The sequence below is a fragment of the Myodes glareolus genome, chromosome 10, assembly GCF_982192425.1.
Source record: "Myodes glareolus chromosome 10, mMyoGla1.1, whole genome shotgun sequence".
NCBI lineage: Eukaryota > Metazoa > Chordata > Mammalia > Rodentia > Cricetidae > Myodes > Myodes glareolus.
In genome coordinates, this window is record NC_142035.1 from 59246450 (window position 1) to 59272055 (window position 25606).

At 41.7% G+C, this 25606-nt stretch overlaps 1 protein-coding gene and 1 long non-coding RNA gene across 2 annotated transcripts; one reads left to right on the plus strand and one right to left on the minus strand.

The window, feature by feature from the left end:
* Positions 1–165: 165 nt before the first annotated feature.
* On the plus strand, positions 166–8043 carry Oip5 (Opa interacting protein 5). Its single transcript, XM_048459887.3, has 6 exons — positions 166–489; positions 712–778; positions 5016–5138; positions 6827–6908; positions 7181–7284; positions 7753–8043. Exons 1-5 carry the CDS (start codon positions 192–194, stop codon positions 7274–7276), a joined length of 666 nt encoding a protein of 221 aa, XP_048315844.3. The 5' UTR covers positions 166–191; the 3' UTR covers positions 7277–7284; positions 7753–8043.
* Positions 8044–12503: 4460 nt separating this feature from the next.
* Positions 12504–23641, minus strand: LOC125416823 (uncharacterized). Its single transcript, XR_007236987.3, has 3 exons — positions 23485–23641; positions 20972–21055; positions 12504–19957 (listed from the first exon to the last, which is right to left on the minus strand). It is a non-coding gene; the product is annotated as an uncharacterized LOC125416823 (long non-coding RNA).
* Positions 23642–25606: the final 1965 nt, after the last annotated feature.

The window sequence follows — 25606 nt, forward strand, 5'->3', positions numbered from 1 at the left end:
ATAGAGCGGCTGAAACGCGCCATACCGCACGCCTAACTAACACGCAGACGCTCCACTGGTTGTGGGCGTGTCTTACTGGCATGTTGTCCAATGAGGGCGTAGGAAACTCAATTTGGGTGGAACCTGGCGCGTGCGTATAAAAACAGGGAAGGGGGGAAAAAAAAAAAAAAAGAGGCGCGGGCTTCAAAAAGATGGCACGCTTGCCACGGTGCCCCTCGTCCCTGGAGACGCAGTCTTGCAGCGACTCTTGTGACTCGCCTTTGTCTTTTACTACCTCCATGGAGTGGGACACCCAGGTGGTGGCAGGGTCCTCCCCTCTAGGTCTGAGGACTGAGATGGAGGGGTCACTCGTCGACCTGCGGCTACCTGCATGGTTGGAACCCGAGAGGTGTGCCGTGTTCCATTGCGCACGTTGCTACGCGGTGCTCGCCGACACCGTGCATCTTGCTTGGGACCTGTCGAGGTCTCTCGGGGCCGTGGCGTTCTCTAGTGAGTGAGGCGAGGGCAGGAGGAGGGGTACTCCTAACGACTCGGAACAGAGAGGAAGTGGGTGAGGGAGGCGTGTTTTGTTTTCCCGAGCAGAGCATTAAAGCCTGGACCTCACAGAAGCTGAGTTTGCGCCTTTGGCTGAGTCCCACTCCTTTTGTTGACTTTATGACCAGGGTGAGTCTGGTGGGAGGTTTTCCTGTTCAAAACCCGTTTGTCTTTCAGGAGTCACGAACAATGTCGATTTGTTCGAACCCTGTCTGGTTGGCATTGAAGGTTTTCTCAAATGCAGGTACGTGTGGAGAATTCCTCAGGTGGATCTATAGTTCTTGATTTAGTGATACTGAGGAGTACCTAATTGTCATAAACAAGAAGAAAACTATTTTTGTTGTGGCGTAAGTTTATTATATCCAGAAATATGTTTGGCTGCTATACTTTTATGCATTTGAATCATATTAACAGGACATTAATGAAATGAAAATTATAGTTGGGTGTAGATTTTAACGTCTGGTGACCACATCCTGTGAGATAATTAAGACTATTTAAATTTAACTTGGAGTTTATAGTATAAATCCTGACAGGACTGATTCGGTAATAATCTCCGAAACTGGGAAACACAGTTGAATGGTGTTTGAGTATTGCTAGTGATTTGCGTCTTCCGTTGCTAATACTTTTCCATAGCAGTAAAACACTCGGCAAATGTGTGCTTAGGAGGCGAAAACTCTACTCCACTTTGCCAAACTAAAGACACGTTCCTGTCCTTAGAGGGGTCCCTTCTTACCCAGCGGCTCTTGCCTTTTAATCTCAAACTGGGTGGTGTGTGTTTGGGTGGGGAGAGGGAGGTGATTCTCTGAGTTCCAGGCCAGCCCAGTCTACAAAGAGAGTTTCAGGACAGCCAGAGCTGTTACACAGAGAAACCCTGTCTTGAAAAACAAAAGCAAACAAACACACAGTTCTGTGTGTGAGTCTGGTTGTGGGGTATGGCATACATATTGAGGTCCAAAGGTAACCTGAAGGCGTCTTTCTTTTCACCATGCTGGTCCCAAGAATTAAACTCGGCTCCTCAGGCTTGGCAGCAAGTGCCTTCACCCATCGAGCCATCTCACTGGGCCTGGAGTGACATTTAATATTTGTATTTAGTTACATAAAATATCCAAATTTCACAAAATCTTTTATTTTTAATCTTAGTAATAATGGTCTTGCCTTGACTTTATAATTCTGCCTCTGCCTCCCAAGTGCTGGGTTCTCAAGTATGAGAACCTACACTAAACCCATAAAAAAAAAAGCCTGATAAAAAGTTTTAGTTATATATTTGGAGATGTGCTATAGCTTAAAAATACTTGCCTAACTTGTATGAGGCGCTAGAGTTGATCTGTGGTACTTCAAGAAAAATACATACAAGAACAGAGCTAGATTTCTGTTTCACATTATAATCTAAGAATAGTTTTATTATATTTATTCATTTAGTTTTTGTGGGGGAAATATGTGTGTGTGTTCATAGCTGGGGTGTGTGGATTATGTGAAGGTGAGAGGACTTTCAGGCGTCAGTCTCTGCTGTCGGGCTCTCCTGAGGATCAAACTCCGCTCGTCAGCTTGGTAGCAGCACCGTCACCTGTTAAGCTGTCGCTCCAGCCCCGATTTCCTCACTGTGTTCATCTAATTGTTTTTTTTTTAATTGTTTTTATTGAGCTATATATTTTTCTCTCCTCCCCTTTTGCCCTCTCCCATGGTCCCCATGCTCCCAATTTACTCAGGAGATCTTGTCTTTCTTTATTTCCCATGTAGATTAGATCCATGTATGTCTCTCTTAGGGTCCTCATTGTTGTCTAGGTTCTCTGGGTTTGTGAATTGTAGGCTGGTTTTTCTTAGCTTTATGTCTAAAAGCCACATAGTATAAGCCACATAGTGTAAGCGAAAGTGTTATAGTAGTGTTGCAGGGATACCCTGACAGGATATACTTACAGCCACAATAGGACTGCTCTGCAGGGTAGAGCCACAATGGGACAGCTCTGGGGGCGGAGGGGTAGAGCTGCAATAGGACAGCTCAGCCCTGGAGGGAAGGTGTACTGGGCCTGACTATCTGGAAGCCCGGCTACTTAAAGCTGGGAGGGTGGTCTCCCCGCAGGATCTAGGGATCCTGTTCTTCTCCTGGAGAGCACCGCTACAGCTGAGTTCTGCTCCATTCTCTTAAGGGAGCATCTTAGCAGAACTATCTGCTGCTTACTCCAGCCCAAGATGTTTCTTCTTGCTAACACTCTGCTAAAGGGAAGCCCCCTGCAGAATTGTTGCAATCTCCTCCTGCCTGGCCTTGCTCAGCCCCCTTAAGGAGATCCTAGCAAGATTCTTCTTTTCTGCTCCCTAGGGAGCATCTCAGCAAGGCTTTTCAGCTCAGTCTCCCAAGGGACCTCCCAGCCAGGTTCTTCTGGTCTTCTGGTCTGCACTGGTGAATGAAGGTCATCACTCAAGACTCTTTTGACAAACAGATTTATTTGGGAAGGAGAAATCCTCTGCCAGGGAGGCAGCTCTTAACTGAAGGGGTGAGGAGCTTTTATAGGGCTCTTAAGGGTGGAGTTTTCCCAGGGAGAAGGGGGATTGGTTGATTTTTACCTGCTCAGGGATTGGTCAGTTTAGCTAGTCAGGGGCAGAGATGTCTCTGACTTCATGGCCAAACTATGTTTCTTTCCCTGGTCATTTTTAGCTTTTTGACTCTAATCTTAGGATCAGGGCATATTTCTTTCGCTGGCCCTGATTCTAGGGACAAAGTGTGTTTATTTGACACTAGTTACAGAGCCAGAGCACATGTCTTTTGTCCTGGGTTCAAGGATAAAGATGTTTCTCTCCCTGGCCCAGTTCTCAAATACAGGGTGTGTTTCTTCTCTGACTCTGGGTTCAGAGTCAGGGTACTCAGTGATTGGTTGGTTTCCTGCTCAGTTGTCCCTTTTACCCTACACTATGATATTTGTCTTTCTGGGACTGGGTTATCTCACTCAATATGATGTTTTCTAGACTGTTCATTTGCTCACAAATTTGAAGATGTCATTTTTTTCTGCTGTGTAGTACTCCACTGTGTAAATGTACCACATTTTCCTCATCAAGGGTCATTTAGGTTGTTTGCAGGTTCTGGCTATAACAAATAATGCTGCAATGAACATAGTTGAGTACATGTCTTTGTGGTATGATTGAGCATCCTGTGGGTATATACCCAAAAGTGGTATTGCTGGATCTTGAGGTAGGTTGTTTCCTCATTTTCTGAGAAATCGCCATACTGATGTCCAAAGTGGCTGTACCAGTTTGCACTCCCACCAGCAATGGAGAAGTGTTCCCTTTCCCCCACATCCTCTCCAGCATAAGCTGTCATCAGTGTTTTTGATCTTGGCGTAAGATGGAATCTCAGAGTTGTTTTGATTTGCATTTCTGTTTTTATTGGATTATTTGTTCTTTTGAAGGTCAGTTTCTTGAGTTCTTTGTACATTTTGGAGATCATCCCTCTGTCTGTGGGGTTAGTGAAGATCTTTTCCCATTCTGTAGGCTTCCGTTTTGTCTTGTGATCGTGTTCTTTCACCTGCTTGTTTGTATTCTCGTTGAGGGAAATAATCATTTTCACTAGTACACTTGAGATATCTTTTTTAGTATCTTTGAACTCAGTAGTTGATTATTACTTTATGTTGTATATGGTACAACATATATTGTAAATGATTTTTGAAAGTTTTATTGAAGGCTGGAGAGATAGCTCAGCAGTTCAGAGCACTGCCTGCTCTTCCAGAGGTCCTGAGTTCAATTTCCAGCAACCACTTGGTGGCTCACAACCATCCTTAATGAGATCTGGATGGCCCACTTCTGGCCAACAGGCACACATGCAGACAGAACACTGTATACATAATAAATAAGTAAATGTTTTTTAAAAAGTTTTATTGGATTACAATGTACTGATAACTAAAGCTTTGGCCAAGCATGGTGGTTCCTTTAATTCCAGCACTCCAGAAAATGGGTAAGCGTAGAGAAAAATCTTAATTCCACTTTTCTGCTTCTTGCTATTATGCCTTCTTGTCTTCCAGATTGTCAGAATATTAAAATGAATTAAAATAAAATCAAATTGACCTTGTTTTATATAATTAAATAGAGATACAATTGTGTATCTGTGTATATATTAGAAGTAAATGCCTTAAGTCCTTCAGCGTTCATGATCCAGTGGCCTAGCAAGCAATATTAAGTTAACTCTATAGCATGGAGCAGAAAAACCCCAAACATCTTAAGGACAGTAGTAAACTTCTTTATGAGGTAGGGAGACATGAACTATACAAATGATCAGAAGCAGTGCAAAAATTAGTATTTGGTCATAAATTTTGTTCTTTGTTGTTTCTTTGAGACAAGTCCTCTCTAGCCCAGCTATTCTTGGAAGCCTGTGAATTTGAACTTGAGAGCCCCCTGCTCAAGCGTCTGAATGATGAGATCACCATCAGAGGGCAGCAGTTTTTACTTGTTCTCTGGGTTTCCTCATGTTCTCTTCTGCTTCTTCCCATTCCCAACAGCACATACAACCGTCTGTTCTGTAATTCCTGTCGGGTTCCTATTGGTTTCCATCTGTATTCCACCCATGCTGCTCTGGCTGCCTTGAGAGGCCACTTCTGCCTCTACTGTGATAAAATGCTGTGGTGAGTAGACAGTAACATTGTTACCAAATAGGGGGTTCAAATCTTCTATCCGGGTGTGGATAACTAAAGAAGATGCAAAAGGCCAGGCACTGAAGACAAAATATAACTCTGTGATTAATACGATTACTTCAGATGTTTTATTGTATCATGTCTTAATAGTCATATGAAATAATTTGAGAGCATTCATTCATTAAGGGAAATTCTGGGAGGTACGCTTTCTCAAAATAGTGTCATAGATAACTTGGTTTGCTGCTGTGCCTCATGCCTCAAGTACTCTTACACATAGGACTTGGCCTGCATGGTACCCAGCCTCAAAGAAATGTATATGTAGTCGGGCAGTGGCGGCCCACGCTTTTAATCCCAGCACTCAGGGGGCAGAGCCAGGCGGATCTCTGTGAGTTTGAAGCCAGTCTGGTCTACAAAGCAAGTTTCAGGACAGCCAGAGTTAAACAGTGAAACCCTGTCTCGAAAAACGAAGGAAGGAAGGAAAGAAGATAGGAAGATATATATATTTATAACTCGTCCAACTAAGCCAGTCAGATTTTCTGTCCCAGGAATTTGAACTGAGGGCTGTGTTGGTTACTTGTCTAGTGAAAGAACAACATAACATATCCGGCAAAAGCAACCTTGAGGGAGGGAGAGCTTACTCCCTGTGGCTCACAGTCTGTGGGTATCGTCCATCATGGTAGGAAGCCATGGGGGAGGAGGCTGATGGATTGTGTCTCAGTCAGGAAGCAGAGATTAATGCTAATCCTCAGCTTGCTTTCTCTCTCTCTTTTAATGATTTTTATTTTTTATGTGCATTTGTGATTTGTATCATGTATGTGTATGTGAGGATGTAACAAGTTACAGACAATTGTGGGTTGCCAAATGTTTGCTGGGAATTAACCCCAGATCCTCTGGAAGAGCAGCCAATGTTCTTAACCATGCCGGGCCGTGTCTCCAGCCCTTGCTTTCTCATTTTTATTTTTAGTCCAGTACTCTGGCCTGTGGAGTGGTGCTACTCGCTTATAGAGGGCACCTTTGCATAGAGGCCTGTTCCTATGCCATCCCAGATCTGTTAAGGTGATGATATTGACCACATGACCTAGAGTCATTTTTAGATGATACTGGTGCTGAGCTTGGAAAGTGAGTACTCTACACTTGGAATAACTATTATCTGCACTTGACTCCAGACAGAGAAAATCTTACCTGATGGAAAAGATTAATGAAATGAAGACTGGAGTATAGTAATGACTGTGTGATCTCATTTACTGTTTTCACATGGGGTATTTTATCATCTTCCTAGCTAATTAAACATTTGGCTTACAGTGTTTTATTACATGAAGCTGAAAGGGCTGGAGAAACGGCCCAGAGGATAAAATTCTTAGAGTTCTGTCAGAGTACCAGAGCTCAAGACTCCAGCACAACCATCTGTTCTGTTTCCCCAGGGACAGCACCAAGGCACACCCCACCCTGCCCAGCCTTCAGTGAATTGTTTACTCGTGGTAGTTACTCATTTGATTCTGGGTTTGTTTTCAGTTCTCACGAGATCATTTTGTCTCTGAGAATGTGAAAGGATAAGCAGAGTTTGTGTTTCAATTGAAAATCTGTTTTTCCAAATGAAATACACCATGGTCCTTGAAGCCATTAAGGCAGGCTTTGATTCATGTGTAATGGTACTAATACTTTATATATTTTCTCTCTAGCTATGTCTTGAAAACAAAGACCATAGTAAATGCATCTGAGATGGATATTAACAACCTGCCTCTCCAAGAAAAGGTTGCAGAGGTAAACTTGATTATGTAGTTACTTAATATACACAACTTTTTTGTTTTCTTTTTAGAGACAGGATTTTACTTCGTAGCTGTGACTGGTCATATGAACTTGTAGACCAGACTGTCCTAGGACTCACCTATATCCTTTCCCTTAATATAGGCAAGTGTGTGTGTGTATGTTGTGATTGTTTTTTAAAGATTTTTATTTTAAATCTGGTGACATGTAAACAGCAAACTGAGAGCTGAGTGAGTATAAGAGTATCCTCAATCTCTGTCTCTTCCCAGCTGAAAGAGAAGATAATACTAACACATGCTCGTTTAAATTCACTGACAAAGATTCTGAAGGAAGTGACTCCTGATCAGTCTAACCAAGGAAACTGAAGATACAGGTATGAGCACAGAACTTTCTCCCATCTTCAACAACAGGACAATTTGGTCGGTCTGCCTTTCTTTTCTAAGGTGTGTGTGTGTGTGTGCGCGCGCGCACGCGCGGGCGCACATGTGTCTGTCTTTGGCACATGTGTGCTGGTGCTGATGGAGGCCAGAAGGAAGAGTGGGATCCTCTGAAGCTGGAGTTGTGTGCAGTTGTTACTGCCTAACATGGGTGCTGAGAAGAAAACTCTGCATAAACTGGAAGTGCTCCTAGCAGCAGAACGGTCTCTCTAGTGGTCTCTCTAGTCCCGGCTGATCTTTTCTCTTCTTTTTATTGTTGTTTTTGTTTCTGTTTTTGAGACATGGTTTCACTATGTATCTTCAGTTGTCCTGAAACTACCAGAGATCCTCCTGCCTCTGCCTCTGGAGTGCTGGGACTAATGGTGTGGCTGCTGCCCCTGAATGGTCTTTTATTTTTTAAACAGCACTAAGGATAAGAAGACTGCAGATGTGGGGACACCGACTGTAGTTCCTGCCTTTGACATACAGCCACGGAGATCAGCAGCTCAACATCATCCTTGGCAAAATTTTGAATTGAGGTCAATCTAAGCTTCATGAGAACTTGTCCCAAAATCCCTGCTTGCCCCGAATGATTATTTTAGAGTACGCCTTTGAGCCTGTGACTTTCCCCAGCTCATCAGCCCACTCTTACTTTGGGGAGTATTTTTTCTTTATTTTTTTCTTTCTTAATAAATTGTGACTGTGATACTTTAAAAGAGTTATTTTAGGCCAAGTGGTGGTGACACACACCTTTAATCCCAGCACATAGGAAGCAGAATCAGCGGAGGCCAGCCTGGTCTATAGAGAGTGAGTTCTCTGACAACCAGGGCTACACAGAGAAACCCTGTCTGGAAAAACTAAAACCAGCAACAATGCTTACCTCTGAAAGCATCTTTCACTACTAATTGCTAATTAGCATGCAGTGTCCCTTGTGTTCATGATGTAAAGATATACAGTTGCCATGAAAAAGAGATGGGGGTTAATAGTGATACTACTTGTACATGCCATTTATGTGAATACTGATAAATATTTGTTTGGTTGTTTTTTGTTTTTTTGAGACAGGGTTTCTCTATGTAGTCCTGATTGTTTTAGAACTCGCTCTCTGTAGACCAGGCTGGTCTTGAACAAAGAGGTCCACCTGCTTTTCCCTCTGCCTATGAAATTAAAGGCACTTGCCACCACCTCCAAGCCTTTGTTTTGAGAGGTTTCTCTATGTAGCTTTGGCTGTCATGGATCTTGCTATGTTGACCAGGGTAACCTTCAATTTATAGAGATTCACTTGATAAAATTAAAGGTGTACATAACCGCACCTGGCTCTTAGAAATCATTTTTGCAACCAGGCGGTGGTGGCGCATGCCTTTAATCCCAGCACTCGGGAGGCAGAGGCAGGAGGATCTCTGTAAGTTCGAGGTCAGCCTTGTCTACAGAGTTCCAAGAAGAGATTTTTGTTAAAAACAAATAACACTGGTTTCAAAGGTAACAAAGTGATAAAATATTCTAAATAAGGTCTATAGAGCGTGTTCCAGGACTGGCTCCAAAACTACACAGAGAAACCTGTCTTGAAAAACAACAACAACAACAACCAAAAAAAAAAAAAACACACACACAAAAAAGATGTGGAGCTCTGAAAAATAAAAAACTTTTAAAGATACATTTTTAAAAGTAATTATTTTTATTTTCTGTTCACTGCTGATTTGTCTACGTGCATGTCTGTAAGGGTGTCAGATTCCCTGGAACTTGAATTACAGACAGTTGTGAGCTGCCATGTGGCGGCTAGCAATTGAGCCTAGGTCCTCTAGAAGAGCAGTCAGTGTACTTCAGGGCTGCACCATCTCTCCAGCTCCCCCTTCTTTCAGAAGAATGCTTTGTTTACAAAGGAGTCCTTTGGGTGGGCCCAGGCACACACCTTTAATCACAACACTTGGGAGGCAGAGGCAGGTTTCTGTGTATTCAAAGCCATCCTGGTCTACACAGAGAAACCATGTCTTGCTCTCCCCCAAAAAAGACTTAAAAAGAATGTTTGGATATGCATTATAATTCTACTTGACCCTATAACGAATTTTAAGGCAGGCCATAAGTAGGCTGATGTCCTTACAAGGTCTGATGGATGCCCATGTGTCAGAAAGCTGTGAATACTCAATTATAGGAAGCCAAAAATACAATAGGCCTATGCCTTATCAAGGGTGGAGGAAGGCACATGTCATTGGTATGGATGTCAATAGCTATCACATAGGTATTGTGTGGAATTTGCCAGTAAATGCTGCTCATTGCAATGCTGAAAATCCTTGTCCTTCAGCTGTCAGGTAATATTTTTTTAAAAAAATATTAATTTATTGTGTATGCTGTGTTCTATCTGCATGTATCTGCACACCAGAAGAGGGCATCAGATTTCATTATAGATGGTTGTGAACCTCCATGTGGTTGCTGGGAATTGAACTCAGGAACTCTGGAAAAGCAGCCAATGCTCTTAACCACTGAGCCATCTCTCCAGCCCCAGCAGTCAGGCAATAGAAGCCAGTAGCTTCTTTGTTTTTATTTGACTGTTGTCAATTTTGAAGTGTATAACATCTTTCCTGACCAGAGGGTAGGGTGATAGCTTTTCCTTTCCCTGAATAATAGGGATCTATTCTTTTACATGGAGTCTCATGTATGCCAGGCTGACCAGTTCCATAGTCAGACTCTGAACTGATCCTTCTGCCTCCTCCTCCCAAGTGCTAGGATTACTGACACAGCACTGTGTCCAGTCTGGAATCTGTTTTACATTTATTCTGTATGCATGTGTGGAGGGCAGATGTTAACGTGGGAGTCATTTCTTTACTACAGCAGAGTCCTGAATATCAAACGAAGGTCAAGTTTAGCAGCAGCAGATGCTTCTATCTGCTGACCTCTTATGGCCCAATAATCTTTTTCTTTAAGAAAGAAACAAAACTAGTGTTTGTCAGGCAGTGGTGGCACGCGCCTTTAATCAATCCTAGCACTCAGGAGGCAGAGGCAGGCGGATCTCTGTGAGTTCAAGATCAGCCTGGTCTACAGATAGCCAAAACAGCATAAAGAAACCCTGCCTCAAAAAAAAAAAAAAAACCACACACATAAAGGACAATTGTTAAACCTTGTTAAGTAACCAAACAAGAGCTGAGCAGTAGTGGTGCATGCTTTTAATCCTAGCACTAGGGAGGCAGAGGCAGGCGGATCCCTGTGAGTTCGAGGTCAGCCTGGTCTACAAGAGCTAGTGTCAGGACAGGCTCCAAAGCTATAGAGAAACCCTGTCTCGAAAAACCACACACAAAACAAAAGTAACCAAACAAGTGCATCTTAAAAATGATTTTGACTCTTGGCCTTCACATCGTCTTCCCTGTACAAACTCTCCTGTACCAGGTACATTGAGTAAATGGAGATGCAGCAAACATGCAGCCTGAAGTACAAAGGTGAACAAAGAGGTTCAAGCAAAGGATCACCCATAGGGCTGCAGTAGAAATAAGGATGCTGGAGGGCAGTGGTACAGTGGTTGGTATGGTAGTTTGCTCAACTCATCTTTTCATGAGTGACTTATCAGAACCCAGGGATCTGGTGTAGGCTAAACCAAAAGGCAAGGCTTTGGGCGTTACTGCTTTGTTAATAAAGTGGCTGTCCTTTGCTGTAGATTTTTCACTGTAGCTAACTCCCTGTTACATATTTGGGAATTAATTCCCACAGTTCAGAAGTGTTTTGTGAAAAGTTTCCCACTGGCCAGGCCTTGTTCCTCTCTCCTAGGTAAGCACAGAGATCTGCCTTCCTGCAATTATCTTTATCAGCAGGCATTTGATCAGAGTTTAGGGTTCAAAGTGCTTCCCTTCTAAGATATTCACAGATCTCCAAGGATATAGAATTACTACCTGCCTGAGCTGCTGCTCTGGTTTTACCTCACAACACTCACGATTAGCATAGCCCATAACTGATAATTTAGAGGCCTGGGTCTCTTTGCTTAGAGCAGTAAGTCTAACTCCCGACATAGGTCCATAGAAATTACAGTTTCCAGTGTATGTGCTATCTGATCAAGAGCCATCAGCTTCCCTTAGGTTATCTAGTTACCTTGCAGCCTCTATGCATATTGGGAGCAAAGAAGTAGCGTGCTGATTTAAACAGTCTGTACCCTATTCATTTTACTGAAAATAAACCCTTAGCTCTTTACTACCTACCAAAAATTGAAGTGTAACCCTCCCCTCTAGAATTCCCTGATTTAATTCCTTTCCTAACTTCTCCATTAAGAGGCTCACAGGATGTGTACTAGCCACTCCCATGGATCTCTCTCTCCCTCTCTCTGTGTGAGTGTGTGTGTGAGTGAAAATCTTATCTGAATTTCTATGGGGCAAAAGAATTCCGGCCCTGGAACCTGCTAGGGTTGGGGAATTGCTGGTTTTATGGGTATATATGACTGGAAACATTAGTAATGGGTAGAACTAAGTACAGGAAGGAACCATGTAGAATTAAGGAACAATGGAGAACAAGTAACCAGCAGAACAATGAAGAGAAGAAACACGGACAGACAATTCCTGCTGAGTAGTTTTCTAGCCCCACTTTAGCCATGGTGGTGTCTTTACTTGAACCCTGAAAGGGAGTCATAAAGGCGAAAACCTTTAACCCTTTTATCTGCGTTCTGCCACATGGCCTGTTACTTCTCCTCAGTACCTATGTATGACTTTCCTGTGTCTGCCTGGTTCTTCCCTGGAGTTTCTCTCTCCCTGGAAGTCCCGCCTATCCTCTCCTGCCTTGCTACTGGCCAATTCACATCTTCACTAAACCAATCAGAAGGTGCTTTAGCAGAGACACATCTTCACAGTGTACAAAAAGATTGTCCCACAACAAAGTATTTATTTGAATGAAGCATGAGGTGGTTCCTAAAAGGAAAATAAGTTAAAATGTGATGTTCCTTCTCTTCTGACGATTATGTTACCACCACTTGGCCACAGACCAGAAACCACTGTAACTAAGATAGTAAGAAATCCAGAAAAAATAAAAATTGAGGTGGTCACCTCAAGAAAGAAAATCTCTGTGAATTCAAGGCCAAGGTGATTGTCTCAATCTCTCCCCCAAAGAAATGGTAACAGAAAGACACCTAAAGCCTACTTAAGTCTTCTTTTCCCAGTGTAACTTACATTATCTGAAATCACTCATTTCAAAGGAACAGCACACAATGAAATTCCAGTGCATTCTCAGCTCATGCTTTATTGCTAAACATATACATACAGGTGCAGTTTCAAACTCACAACAGTTCCTTTTCCAAAGAGTCAGATTTGTTCACAACTCCCAAGGATGCATAGATTGAGCAGCTGCCTTCTGTAGTGCAGCTCTTTTCACATGGCCTCACACACCAGTGCAGCAGTGGAGGGGATGGTACACGGAAGAGCGAGTGAACAGCAACACCTGTGCCTGAAGGGCAGACGTCGTACCACTCTCCAGTAGATTACTTGAGTATTCTTAATCCTTTGAAATTATAGGGATGGGTGGTTTAAGGTTAATGCCCAGACTAGTAACATGCTGACAGAGTATCTGTCTGATCCTTGGGATAAGGTATCAGTGCTGAGGACTGGCCCCAGTGTTCAAGAGCTATATCCAAAGCAAAAAAAAACAAAAAAAAAAACCACACATTTAAATTAAGGACACACACAGCACACCATTACCAAAGGTATCAAAATGTTTTGTAAATCATCAGTAATCATATCTATATTCGACTTTAAAGATGTTTATAAGTCTGAGCTCTACCAAATACACATTTAATTTTTCTGTGTGATATTTTAGTAGACTATTAGGAAGAGTGTTAGAATTAAGAACTCTGACCTTACAGTAAGTGCAAAGAACATTTCTATTTGGGACACATTACACCTCAATTCCTGTATTCCGGTGGGAGGCAAACACCACACTGACAACTCTAATCCAGTTCTGAATGATAGAATTACCATCCTAGGTGACATCCACAGCAAAGCACCGCAGCTCAAGTTAAAATAAATTCCGAACTAGGTTTCTACCATAGAACATGTAAAGTGGAGTAAACCCAGTGAAACAGTTTTATCTGAATTTAGGTCTTTTACACATTATACATACTTCTCACTATTTGTCAAAACTATTTGTTACTTGGATCATTCCCAAGTTAAGAAATCTAAGTTCTTATGTGACCACCATGGTTTTGGGTAGTGCTGTCAACTGTACCCATTTTCTCAGGTAAATGCTCTCTCATCAGATTACACTTCTGTTCCTTTCACTACTATAACAAACCAATGTCTGTTCACCCAAATAAATGTCTTTTTTGGAAGAAGAGAAACTTTTTCTGTTCATCAGGAACCAAAAGTTTTAGGCAAGATCCACACGCTGACCAACTCATCTAAAGTAAAACTTTAGCTCAACAGTTGCAGATAGAGCAATGGCAGTACTTCCGTAACTCTAGAGTCCCTTCCAGAACAGATGCCTCACTGCTGAAAGATGGAAGTATGTGCACAGATACTATACACCTCCAAGATAGTAATAATCAAACTAGTTCCACAGCTAGTTGTCTTGCACACTGAACACTTATTTCTGAAGTAAGATGACCCTATTTAGACTATTTCCCGACTCTTCTAAAACCCTGCACCATCCTGTTTATAGCATCTATTCAATATGCTTAGTTTATCTTTTATTTGCAAACATGCTTGGGAATAAATAGAGCTAGGAAACAGAGTGAGCACTGCTTGCTGTATTCCTAACAGTTTGAATGTCTTGTGGTTACCCCTTGTTTATCTTGTACTTCCCATTTTTCAAGGGAAGACAATCTGTAGTTAGAAAATAATTCAAACAATAAAACCAAGCTATTGGTTTAAGAATCTATTGCTTCATTATTGATAAATGCATATAGAAAATTGTTAGTAACTACTTAATAATGAAATATTTCAACCATGCATTAGAATGCTAGCATTCTAAAATCAGTTATGGGCCTGCTACTATTGCTTATACTTTCCACCAGGCCTGGCTTTAATAAACATGCAAACCCTTTGATTCAGAACTGTGGGAAAAGCAATAATACATGCAAAACTTCAACTGAAAACGTCAAATTCCTCAGAGCCGCAGTCAGGCACATTGTATCTACTACAATGCTGCTTTAAAACAGAAACAAGTCATGTACAAAAAGGCTAAACATAAGACTCTTATTTAGTTCTAAAAGGCTTAGCTAGAAATCCTGGCCCTTTGAGGGTAAAGAATAAGTTTAAAGCCCTGGGAAAAAAGAACCGAAGTGACTGTCTATACAGAGCAGTAAGTTTTGTTGACTGCTTACTGAGAGCTATGGGGTAGTGAGGATATGTAGGCAGAATGGTTTCTTTTCTGATTCACATTAATGAACAGCTCCCCAGGGGAAAGTTAGGAGCAGAGTTACAACAATGTAAACTCAAACAGTAGTGCCCTGAAATTTAGCATAGCCCTCTACACTTTAAAACTCTTGGCCATGGGGTTCTTCCAAAATGGTATAGTTAATAGCCAAGCAATGTTCTAAATAAACTAGAGACAGTTTCTTGCACCTACAGCACCATGAGAATGTAAACTCCTGAAGGCTGGGGGGGGGGGGTCTCTTCATATTTTGCATATCACAGGTACATAAAGAGTAAACAAGAGACTATAGGAAGATTGAATACTAATTAACCACATACTTTGAGACGACAAAATCTCGTAACATAGTTTTACACTTAGAACCATAAACATGGCTGTTAAGGGTAATCTCTGATGTAACTGAACGAAGCCATGTCTCCATGATCATGCAGCTGTCTGAATATTGCTTGGATGTCCCATAACCTAACATGGACAGCACAGGACATTTAAAGAGAAACTATGCTCAGTATAGCCTTTTCCCCTACCCTTAGGCTTGTAATAAAATAATTCATTAGAGAGTCTGAGATCTACAAAACTACTCTTTTACTTTTTTTTCCCCTGGAAAACAAAGGAACCCAGACTCAGATCTTTTCAGATGTTCAAGTGGCCACAATGGACATGAGGTAAAGGAAGTGAGGAGCCAGCCCAGTCCCACTCTTATATCTTGATGTGCGCTGTGGGAGTCCTCTAGTCAAGAAAGGAATGAGTCTGCTAGGTTCTCCTTGTTAAAAAAATATGCAATCACACACAGACCATAGCTTTATCACATACCTGTATCAGACATACAGATAAATCCAGCCTGGGTACTGCCCAGTCATTTTGTTTACCTTTAATTACTAACTTCCTTGATCCCAAGTACAAGGAAAAGCCAGCAAGTTCTGGAAGCTCTCCGCCCTGCCCCCCCCCCCCCACAAAAACAAACTTTTCCTTTTGAAAGAGTAGCCAGGAATGCAATGAACAAATATTTCAAAGCACACATCATCCTACACAGAAATGACTGTTAATGAAGGTGGCTTCACTGGGACTGGAGAAGCACATCTGCTTCCAGATTAAGCACTAGATGTAAACTCTGGGAAAACAGTCTCTAACACACATGAAAGTTGATATTTTTCACGCAAATATATTTATATACATTCATAGTTTAAATGCTTTTAAACCTAGGACTTTTTTCCTTTTGTGGACTCTGTAAGACCGCAGAGGCCCACAAACTCAAATAGTAATCACTCAACCATGCAGCTTTGCGAACACAATTTACTATACACGCAAAACTGTTATTGCTACTAAGTTCTAACTGTTCAACATTTTTAGTTCATTTATGGCTTTTATTTTTTGCAATAGGAAATATTCTTTCCTATACACTGTGCTACTTTATATGCATTAATTTTTCAAGCCCCCCTCCCGTTTCTTAAATTTAAATGCTTTTCAAAATCTAATCACCACTTAATATTTTACAAGGATCTATTCCTGGGTCCCTGGATAGGTAATACTAGACTCATACCTAGTTTGTGTGGGGGAAAAAGTCCCATTAAAAAGTTCTATGTTTTCTATCATAACGATATAATACAATTAATAAGTCCTAGGTTCTCTTTTCTTTCTTTCTTTTGGTTTTCTGAGATAGGATCTCATGTAGCTCAGGCTGAACTCCAGCTCACTACGTAGCAAAGGATAACCTTGAACCCCTGATCTTCTTGCCTTAGTTTCCCAAATGCTGGGATTACAGGCATGCACCACCACATCTGGCAGGACTCTAATTCTAAAATTAAAACAAAATAACCCCCCCTCCAAAAAAAAAAAAACCCTCAACACTCCATAAAACTGTTACTTCCAAGTTTCCTAGGCAGCGTTTAGAGGTAGGAATTCCATTTTACAGAAAACTTTCTTTTTCAAAACAAAGCAACTACTTTATTTCCATAAGGAAAGTAGAAAAAAAGCCTAGAGTTCAGGATACTCCAAACTGCTGATAAAGTTCTGCAATTAGCACACATGCTGCAAACAGGAAAGGAAACGGCCACAAATTAATCATTCCAAAGCAATTAGCACAGCATCTTGGACATGCGAAATAGAAAATAATTCTCTGGACACAAAATAGGGAAAATGAACCCAAGGCATACAATACGAAGATAATATAAGAACAAGCTAGCTTCAAACTGAGAGAACAAGACATAATCATGGAATGAAGCCTTGCTTTGAGGACTGAAAAGCTACAAAGGCAGTTATTTGCAGATACCTCGTGAAAGGCTAACATTTCTCCAAGCACAATGTTTTTCAACGTGAACCCACATTTCTGTCCAGACATTAGTTATTTTGGCCTTTATCTCCTATCCCCAGGGAGAATATCATAGATTCATACATGAGAAAAGCAAAGGTCTAGGATTTTCCACTCTTTTTACACTATTAGCTATTATCAATATTTCATCCTGAAGTTTAAAAATGATACTAAATTCATGCACTAACCCCTAACATGGCACTACAATATGCTATCAAACACTACTGCTTACAAAACTATACACATCTCAAAATGGAAGACATTGGTGATTTTGTTGTTCTTTAACGACTTGTAACACTCGTCCACAAGTATTAAAATATACACATATATATATATTTATATTGCACATATCCCGTTTTTGTTTAGTAACTCCAAAAGAAAAACTGCCAGCTTACATGGAGAAGGGAGGAGGCACGGCTACAGATGGAAGCACAGCTCTAAAATGGTAGTTTTTGCTGCTATTAAGAAAACCCAAGCAAGACTATAAAATGGAAATGTACCACACACCAGACAACTACAGCTGCAATGTCCCCAGGCTGAAAATGCCGTCTGGTGCTAACAATGCAGGACACAAGAGCATCTTTGACAAAGTGCACTCAATATTTGAAAGTTTAGGCTACAAACCTGAAGCATCTGGAGCAAAGGTGACATCTCCTTTGTGGTAAACCCCACAAAGTTGCCCAAAAGCAACGTGTAGGAGGAATCAGGCATCTGTGAGATGCTCTCAGTCACCAGCTGGCTTCCATTGTCTTCTAAATGAAAATATAAGTGGGTGGAGTACTTAAAGAGAAAAATTTAGGCTACATTTTTGCTTCATTTTTAGACCGGGTCTGTCATTGAGGTTGCCCTTGATCTTGTGGCCAATCCTTCTGCCTCAGCACCCAAAATACTGTGGCTAAAGGTGCAGGATACCAAGTCCAGCAATCTAGGTTACCTTTAACTCATTTCTCTGATGTTTTATCATTATTTGATCTCACTAAAAAGTTATTTATAAACTGGGTGGTGGTGATGCACACCTTTAATCCCAGCACTCAGGAGGCAGAGGCAGGCAGATCTCTGTGAGTTCAAGGCCAGCCTGGTCTACAGAGCTAGTTCCAGGACAGACTCCAAAGCTACACAGGAACCCTGATTCAAAAAACTGAAAGAAAAAAGCTATTATAAGTGTTTTATGAAAAAAGCTTTTAGTATAAATTCAAATTTGTTATCCAATCTGACTAGCCATTAGATTGTTCAACATTTCCTACTTTTGATCATACCTATGACTCAAATTCACAGCACTGGGAAATGGTTCCAGAAATCAGCTCTAACAGCACCCGTTCCTAAGTTATCTAGCAAGTTTAAAATTCCTTCTCTACTGGCAACCACTGCAAACAACAGTTCCCTCCCTTGTAAAAGCCTGGCAGCCCATAAAATGGACTTCTCTGATTTGGAAGCAAAGAGAGGTTTTCATGATGGTTCCTCATAATTGTTATTAAAGGAAAAAACAAACATGTATCATTTCATATTGGAACCAGTTTTCTTGAGGTCTATCCATCCCCAAACCTGAATTTTCTGTAAATCTACAGCGACTGGCAACAAGCTCCATACTTCTTATTGGACCTGCTTTTCTTATTTGAGGTTTTGTTCAGATCCTGAATTTCTTCTGAGACTACAGTGAACTGACCACAGGACTGGAAACATTGCTTCTGAGATCCATTTTCTGGTAAGAAAGTTCAATTCAAACTGGGAATATTTACCTGAGTCCCAGAATTTCAGCCTAAATTTATCACCTAGAAAAATAAATGTCTAAGTACCCATCTTGGGATGAAGGAAAAGTTACTTATGCTTTTATAAAAATGCAAGTACACAATGTAAAAATGCTGAAATGTCAGATGATGCTACATAAGACATCACTGCTTCTTTTTCTTAGAAGAGAAGATTTATACGCCGAGTTTTTCTTCACTCCTGAATACCCAAAGGTGAAGACAAGTGACACTATCAGGTCCATCACATAACACACATGCCATTTTCTTTCCAGTCACAGTCACATGGGAAACCACAGTCTCATTGCTACATGTGATCCCACAAGAAAGAACACAACCTCGAGAAAAAAAGAGTAGTGTTGCTGGGCTCATTTTCTTTTTCTTTTCTTTTCTGCTGTTTTTGAGATGGAGTCTCTCCATGAGGCCCAAGCTGGACCTGGACTTCTGATCTTGCTGCCTCAGCCACCCAAGCACAGACAGCCGGAGGCAAGCATCACCCCAGCTTCTTCTCTTCCCACTCTGAACTAGCCGCAGGCCCAGCTGGTCCTTTCTGAGAAGGATGAAAAGACAAAACAGACAAAATCCAAACACTAAAGACCATCCAACTGTCCAAAGCTTTCTCATAAATGACAGCTTTCTTCTCCAGGAGAAAAATCTTATTTAAAAAAAATGTGGATTTATATACATAAAAATGTGAATCTGCACACAAACTGCAATGGTTTCACTTCCGTATGAAACCAACCCTGATATCATTTTTGCCTTTTGCTTTTATTATACTGGAGACTTGTTTTTTCCAGGAAATCTGTCAAAGGGTAAATCAGGATTTAGATGTTTCTTTCATCTCAAATCATAATGAATATTTGGAATTTACTATTGTCTCTACTGTGCTTATAATAGTGTTAAAACTGGCAGACTTACAAAAAAAACCCAAAACCTGAAGTCACCCACATTTGGTATTTGATTTGTTGTTTGGAGCTTTAAAAGAAAGAATCCATGATGCATAACCTAAGCACCTGTTCAAATTAACCATCTTCCTTCCACTTGCAAACGGTGTCCTTCTGCTGAAGCCAAGTGCAGCAGAATAGCCAGGCCAGTCAGTGTCCTCCTGAAGTCAGCAGGACAGCTGCATCCTTGGGCTTCTCAATGCAGTCTCCATTCACCACAGAGGTATCTGTAGAAAGCATCCGCACTCCACTAGGGAAGTGGCTGGATGAAAGAACCAGGATGCCCACTGAGAAGACAACATAGAAACTCCTGGAAAACACATCAAATTTAAAATAGGAAGATTAGGACAGGGACCCCTATATAAACTTACTTTTAAAACCAGTATTTAAAACATACATAACACATGTGCACATGAATATTTTATTATTCATGTTATATAAGTAGTTAGGTATGTTGAATTAACTTGTAGCCTGTAGTACTTAGGCTGAGGCACGGGAATTAGAGTTCAAAGCCAGGCTGAGGTAAGTAGTAAGACCATGCCATAAGCCAATGGCATCTTTTCTATCCTTCAAAAAGAAACCTTGTGAGGCTGGAGAGAGGGCTACGCAGTTAAGAACACTCGTGCCTGCAGAGGACCCTAGTTTATCCAGATGGTTGACCACAACACAGGGCAGACACACATGTAGGGAAAGCATTCACACATAGATACACATAATATTTTGGTTTCTCTCCTCCCTCCTTTCCTTCCTCCCTCCCTCCCTCCCTCTGTCTCTCTTTCTTTCTTGTTTTGTTTTTCGGGACAGGGTTTCTCTGTAGCTTTGGAGCCTCTCCTGGAACACACTCTTTAGACCAGGCTGACCTCGAACTAACAGAGATCTGCCTGTCTCTGCCTCCCAAGTGCTGGGATTAAAGGCATGTGCCACCACCACCCAGCTGGTTTTTTTTTCCTTGTTTGTTTTGAGACAGGGTTTCTCTGTGCAGCCTTGGCTGCCCTAGAACTTGTTCTATAGACCAGGTTGGCCTCGAAATCAGAGATTACCTGCCTCTACCTCCTGAGTGCTGGGATTAAAGGTATGTACCACCACTACCCAGCTGGTCTATGGATTTTATTTATTAAAACAAATGTCTTGTTATATAACCCAGATTAGTTTCAAATTCAGTCCTTACCTCAGTTTCCCAAGTACCAAGTGCTGATAATAAAGGCACATGCCATGGTGTGAGGCTTGTAGTCTTTTTAATATTCATCATCTGTTGAAGTTAATGGTTTAGTTTTAATTCTATCACTATAACAGTATTTTGAATGATTATCCCATTACTACTTACTTGCTATATCCTGAGTTCAGAATTCTGAGATGAATATAAAAGCACCTATGGTCACGAAAATATTCATCCTATGTGCTAAGGTTTCTGAAAATAAAAAGAACAGAAAGGTAAGTGTCTTAACTTCTTTTCTATTTCTGTGATAAGACACCATGACTAATGCAATTCATAGAAGAAATTATTTAATTGGGTTTCAATTTCAGAGCGTGAGAGTCCACAATGGCAGAGAAAAAGCATGGTGGTAGGAACAGGTGAGCTCACATCTCTAACAGCAAGGAGGCAGAGAGACCCAACAGAAACGACTTGGGTCTTTTGGCCCCTCAAAGCATGACCCTTGTGATACATACCTCTAACAAGGTCAGACCTCCTAATCCTTCCCAAACAGTTCTACCAACTTGGGACCAAGCATTCAAACCTATGAGTCAATGGGGGCCATTCTCATTAAACCATCAAAGCAACCTTCACTAGTACAAGCGTTACTATGCATTGATATTCCAACTTAACCGTTCTAAGAAAAATGCACTCATAAGTATTCTAACAGAACAACCAGGGCTAGAGAGATGGCTCAGAGGATAAGATAGATCACTGACTGTTCTTCCAAAGGGCTTGAGTTCAATTCCCAGCAACCACATGGTGGCTCACAACCATCTGTAATGAGATCTAATGCCTTCTTCTGGCCTGCAGGTGTACATGCAGGCAGAATACTATAGGCATAATAATAAAACATTAAAAAAAAACCATAAAATCACTTTCTGTCTACTTACATTGGAACTAATGTTTAAAAACATCAACATTTTTGGAGAAGTTGTTCTTTTTTTTTTTTTTTAAATATTTATTTTACTATGTATACAATATTCTTTCTGTGTGTATGCCTGAAGGCCAGAAGAGGGCACCAGACCTCATTACAGATTGTAATTACAGGTTGTGAGCCACCATGTGGTTGCTGGGAATTGAACTCAGGACCTTTGGAAGAGCAGGCAATGCTCTTAACCGCTGAGCCATCTCTCCAGCCCTGGAGAAGTTGTTCTTAAGCTTTTATGCAACACTATTCTCTTAGAATTTATGATACTGTGGAGTCTTTTTGGAGGGAAAAAAAAAGTGTAATTGTGCATAAAACTTCCAGCAGTGTATAGTCGCCTAGTTAGAACTTTTGCTTTTAGTGCAAATACACTTTCCTTTCTAAGATGGGGAAGAATGTTATATTCCTTTCCTCTGGTTCATACTTTTTTCTTCTTGTGGATCAGATTTTAAAAAGCAAAACTACTGCCAAAGGTGAAGGTTTGTTTTTGTTGGTTTTTTTCTAAGCAAGTGTTTCTTTACTGCTGTCAGCTCTGCTAAATCTAGGGCTAACAAAAAACATACACTCTATCAAAAAAGGTCAATCACATTATGATACTTGAACTGGCTCCCACTAATGTGCCAGTTTGTTTATGTTTTCGTTTTTTGAGACTGGGTTTCTCTGGGTAGCCCTGCCTATCTTGGAACTCACTCTGTAAACCAGGCTCACCTCAAACTCTGCCTCCCAAGTTCTAAAGGCATGTGCCACCACACCTGGCTGTACCAGTTTATTTTTGAGACAAGATTTTGATAGCTATATAGTCCAGGTCTGGGCACCAACACACCCAGCACATGCCTCGCCAAACTAGAAATCAGAAACACAGACCTGCCTAGAATTCAACTCAGAGCCAATAAAGGGGCCCCACATTACAAAGAGATGCTTCATACATTTAAATAAGAACCGAATACAAATACCTGACAGTATTTTGTACTCACACCTGCTACACAAATGATATCCCGACAGTATTCCCAAAACTATAGTTCTTAAGAATTAAAAAAAAAATTAATTAAAAAAAAACATCGTAAACCGTTTCCCTTAATTCTGGGCAAGAAATCAACAATGATGAATTTTACCGTCAGCCGAAATTAATGCGCCATAAGGACATCATGAGGACATACAAGGACAACGCTGCTTACTATGGTCATAAAAGTTTGGCAGGTGCGAGTATGAGGTAAAGGTTGCAAGAGCCTATCGGCGACACAGACTCAGATGAAAATACCAGAGGGAGCCTGTTACCGCAAATCTCAAGGTCAACGCGCTGGGGACACGAAACACCCTGAGCTGCGGCGGGCCTCATTGTTACCTTAACTGTTACGCCTTCGGTAACAGGTCACCGTGGATGTTAAAACAATACGGAAATAGTCTTAGAAAAATAAATGGGTGATGAACACAACGGCTTTCAGACACAGCCCGCGCGAGTGCGATCGCGGAGGACTAGGGAAAAGCACACGGCGGCCAAAGCCAAGAGCACAGAGAAGGGCGTGGAGAGCCGGGAAGGGACGGACGCGGCCACACACCGGAAGGCGGCGCGGGCAGACCTGACGCGGCGGCGAAAGGGAAGCTCTGTCTGGCCCAGGCCCCGCCGGCTCCCGCGTTAGGCTCGTCACCGTCCCGTCCTGTCCCACGCCGCCCCATCGGTTGTTCGTCATCCGTTGAATGAACGGCCTTCTCGGCTCACCTCACGCGGTCCAGCACAAGTACTCCACCTCAAGCGGGAGGCCCGCCCCGGGCCCGGAGGCCAGCTGCCCGGGAAACGCCTCACTCCGCCATCTTCGCTCCTTCTCCCCTTCTCCGATCCACCAACCCCGGGGCGGAGGCGCCAAAGATCCCGCCCCACCTCCGAGTGCTGATTGGATAGCATCTTGCTCGCGCGCTCTCCTTCCGTCGCTGATTGGATGGAAGGCACATCAATCATCACTCTCCCCCCTCCCCGTTCTATTTTTGTTGTTGTTGGAGGTGTATGCTTCGGGTTAAGTTAATGAGGAAAGGGGTTACTGTAATTCACTTGAGAAAAAAAAAAGTCTTCATGGAGGTAGGCTCACTTTTTAGTAAGATAGTGTGGCAAGGCCGAATGACTATTGTTAGCTACCGTTAAAATAAACTGTTACTAGTGATTTCTGTCTTGGCCTAAAAGATTTTTATCCCCGGCTTAACATTACACCCAGAGGAACAATTTTCAGGGTTTCAGTTCTTCTGATTTTTGAACCATTTAGAATCTTAAAAGCCTGCTGTTTAAAGGTCAACACCTTTGAGGGCCTGTCCGCTGAATGAGAAATGTTAACTGTTGTTTCTTCCAACTGTCAGACTTAAAGATCCTTTAGTGATGATTCCAGGAAAGGCTGGGAAGGCAATAACGTTACTCTTCCAAGAGTAAACTGTGCTTGCTAAACAACAGGGTTATCATCTACCCCTTTTATTTAGTCCAAATTCCTTGTCTAAACCATCTGTGGTAAGAGCACAGGCAAAACATGGTTGTGCATTTCCACAATGTCAGAATCTATTGAATAATAATAAATTCACAAGATACATTGCTTCATTGCCTGTGACTTACCAAGCAGCCTGGATCTCCGTTTACAGCTGGCAGGTGGCAAAGACCTCAAATTCACCTACATAACAGAAGGTAATTTGCCACACTGGTTTTGTCCTGCATACCAACTAAGCAACAATGTCCTCAGCCCAAACACAGGTTCTTCTGCCAGTGGTAACTATGTATAGATAGATCATCACACTTCACATAGTACTTTGTGTATGTATATATGTAGGCTATAGAAGGCCTACAAAGGATTACATAAGCCTCTGTGTTCAAAGATGTTTGTTTTACTGCGTCCAGACAGCGCTGGTACAAATGGGAAAGAGTCGCTATAGTTAGCTAGATATTACCGAACCCAGTAGAAAGTCACAGCCAACTGAGGCCAGCTGAAGGGTCCAGGTGAGCGGCAAAGGAGGGCGATGGTGAAGCGCAGGACTAAATAGGGACAGACGGATGTACAAACAACAGTAATTCAAATGAGCAATATCAAGCAATGGTGCCTTGATCGATACCAAGGAATGGGACCTGTGCTAAGTTGAAGCTCAGAGAACAGGCAGAAATAGTCTTGTCATCCTTAACTCATTTAACCGGGGGTGGGATGACAGTGGGTGGGGCTGTCACCATTGGAACACACCACTGTGTCCTGCCCTTTCTCTTTATATGGGGCATAGGTGAAGAATGTTCGGTCACATTTGGTAACTCCTGCCTGATTTTTCTATGTGTGCAGTGAAAACTCAGACCTTCATGCATATAAGGCAAGCACTCATCTAAGCTATAGTCTCAGCCCTCTATTTAATATTCCATATCCACGTTTATTTTATTTTAAATATATTTTAAAATATTTATTTTATGTAAATGAATACTTCATATATGCATTACTACATGCGTGCCTGTTGCCTGAGGAGGTTAGAAAAGGGTGTCAGAGCCCACAGATCTGGAGTCACAGATCACTGTGAATCATCATGTCAGTGCTGAGAATCACACCTGGGTCCCTGCATGAGCACCTCTTTAACTGCCGAGCCATCTCTCAACACACACTTTAAACCTGCAGCAATCCCCCCACCTCTGTCATCTGAATCCCAACTTATTTGGCTAAGTTTATATTTTTTTACTTTTCCTTTAAATTTTTACTTTTAAGAATTGGAGCTGAAGAATAAATACCACAGTCTTTTTAAAAAATTATTTATTTTTATATGCATTGATGTTTTGTTTGTGTGTATGCCTGTGTAAGGCTGACGGGTACCCTGAAACTAGTTACAGACAGTTGAGA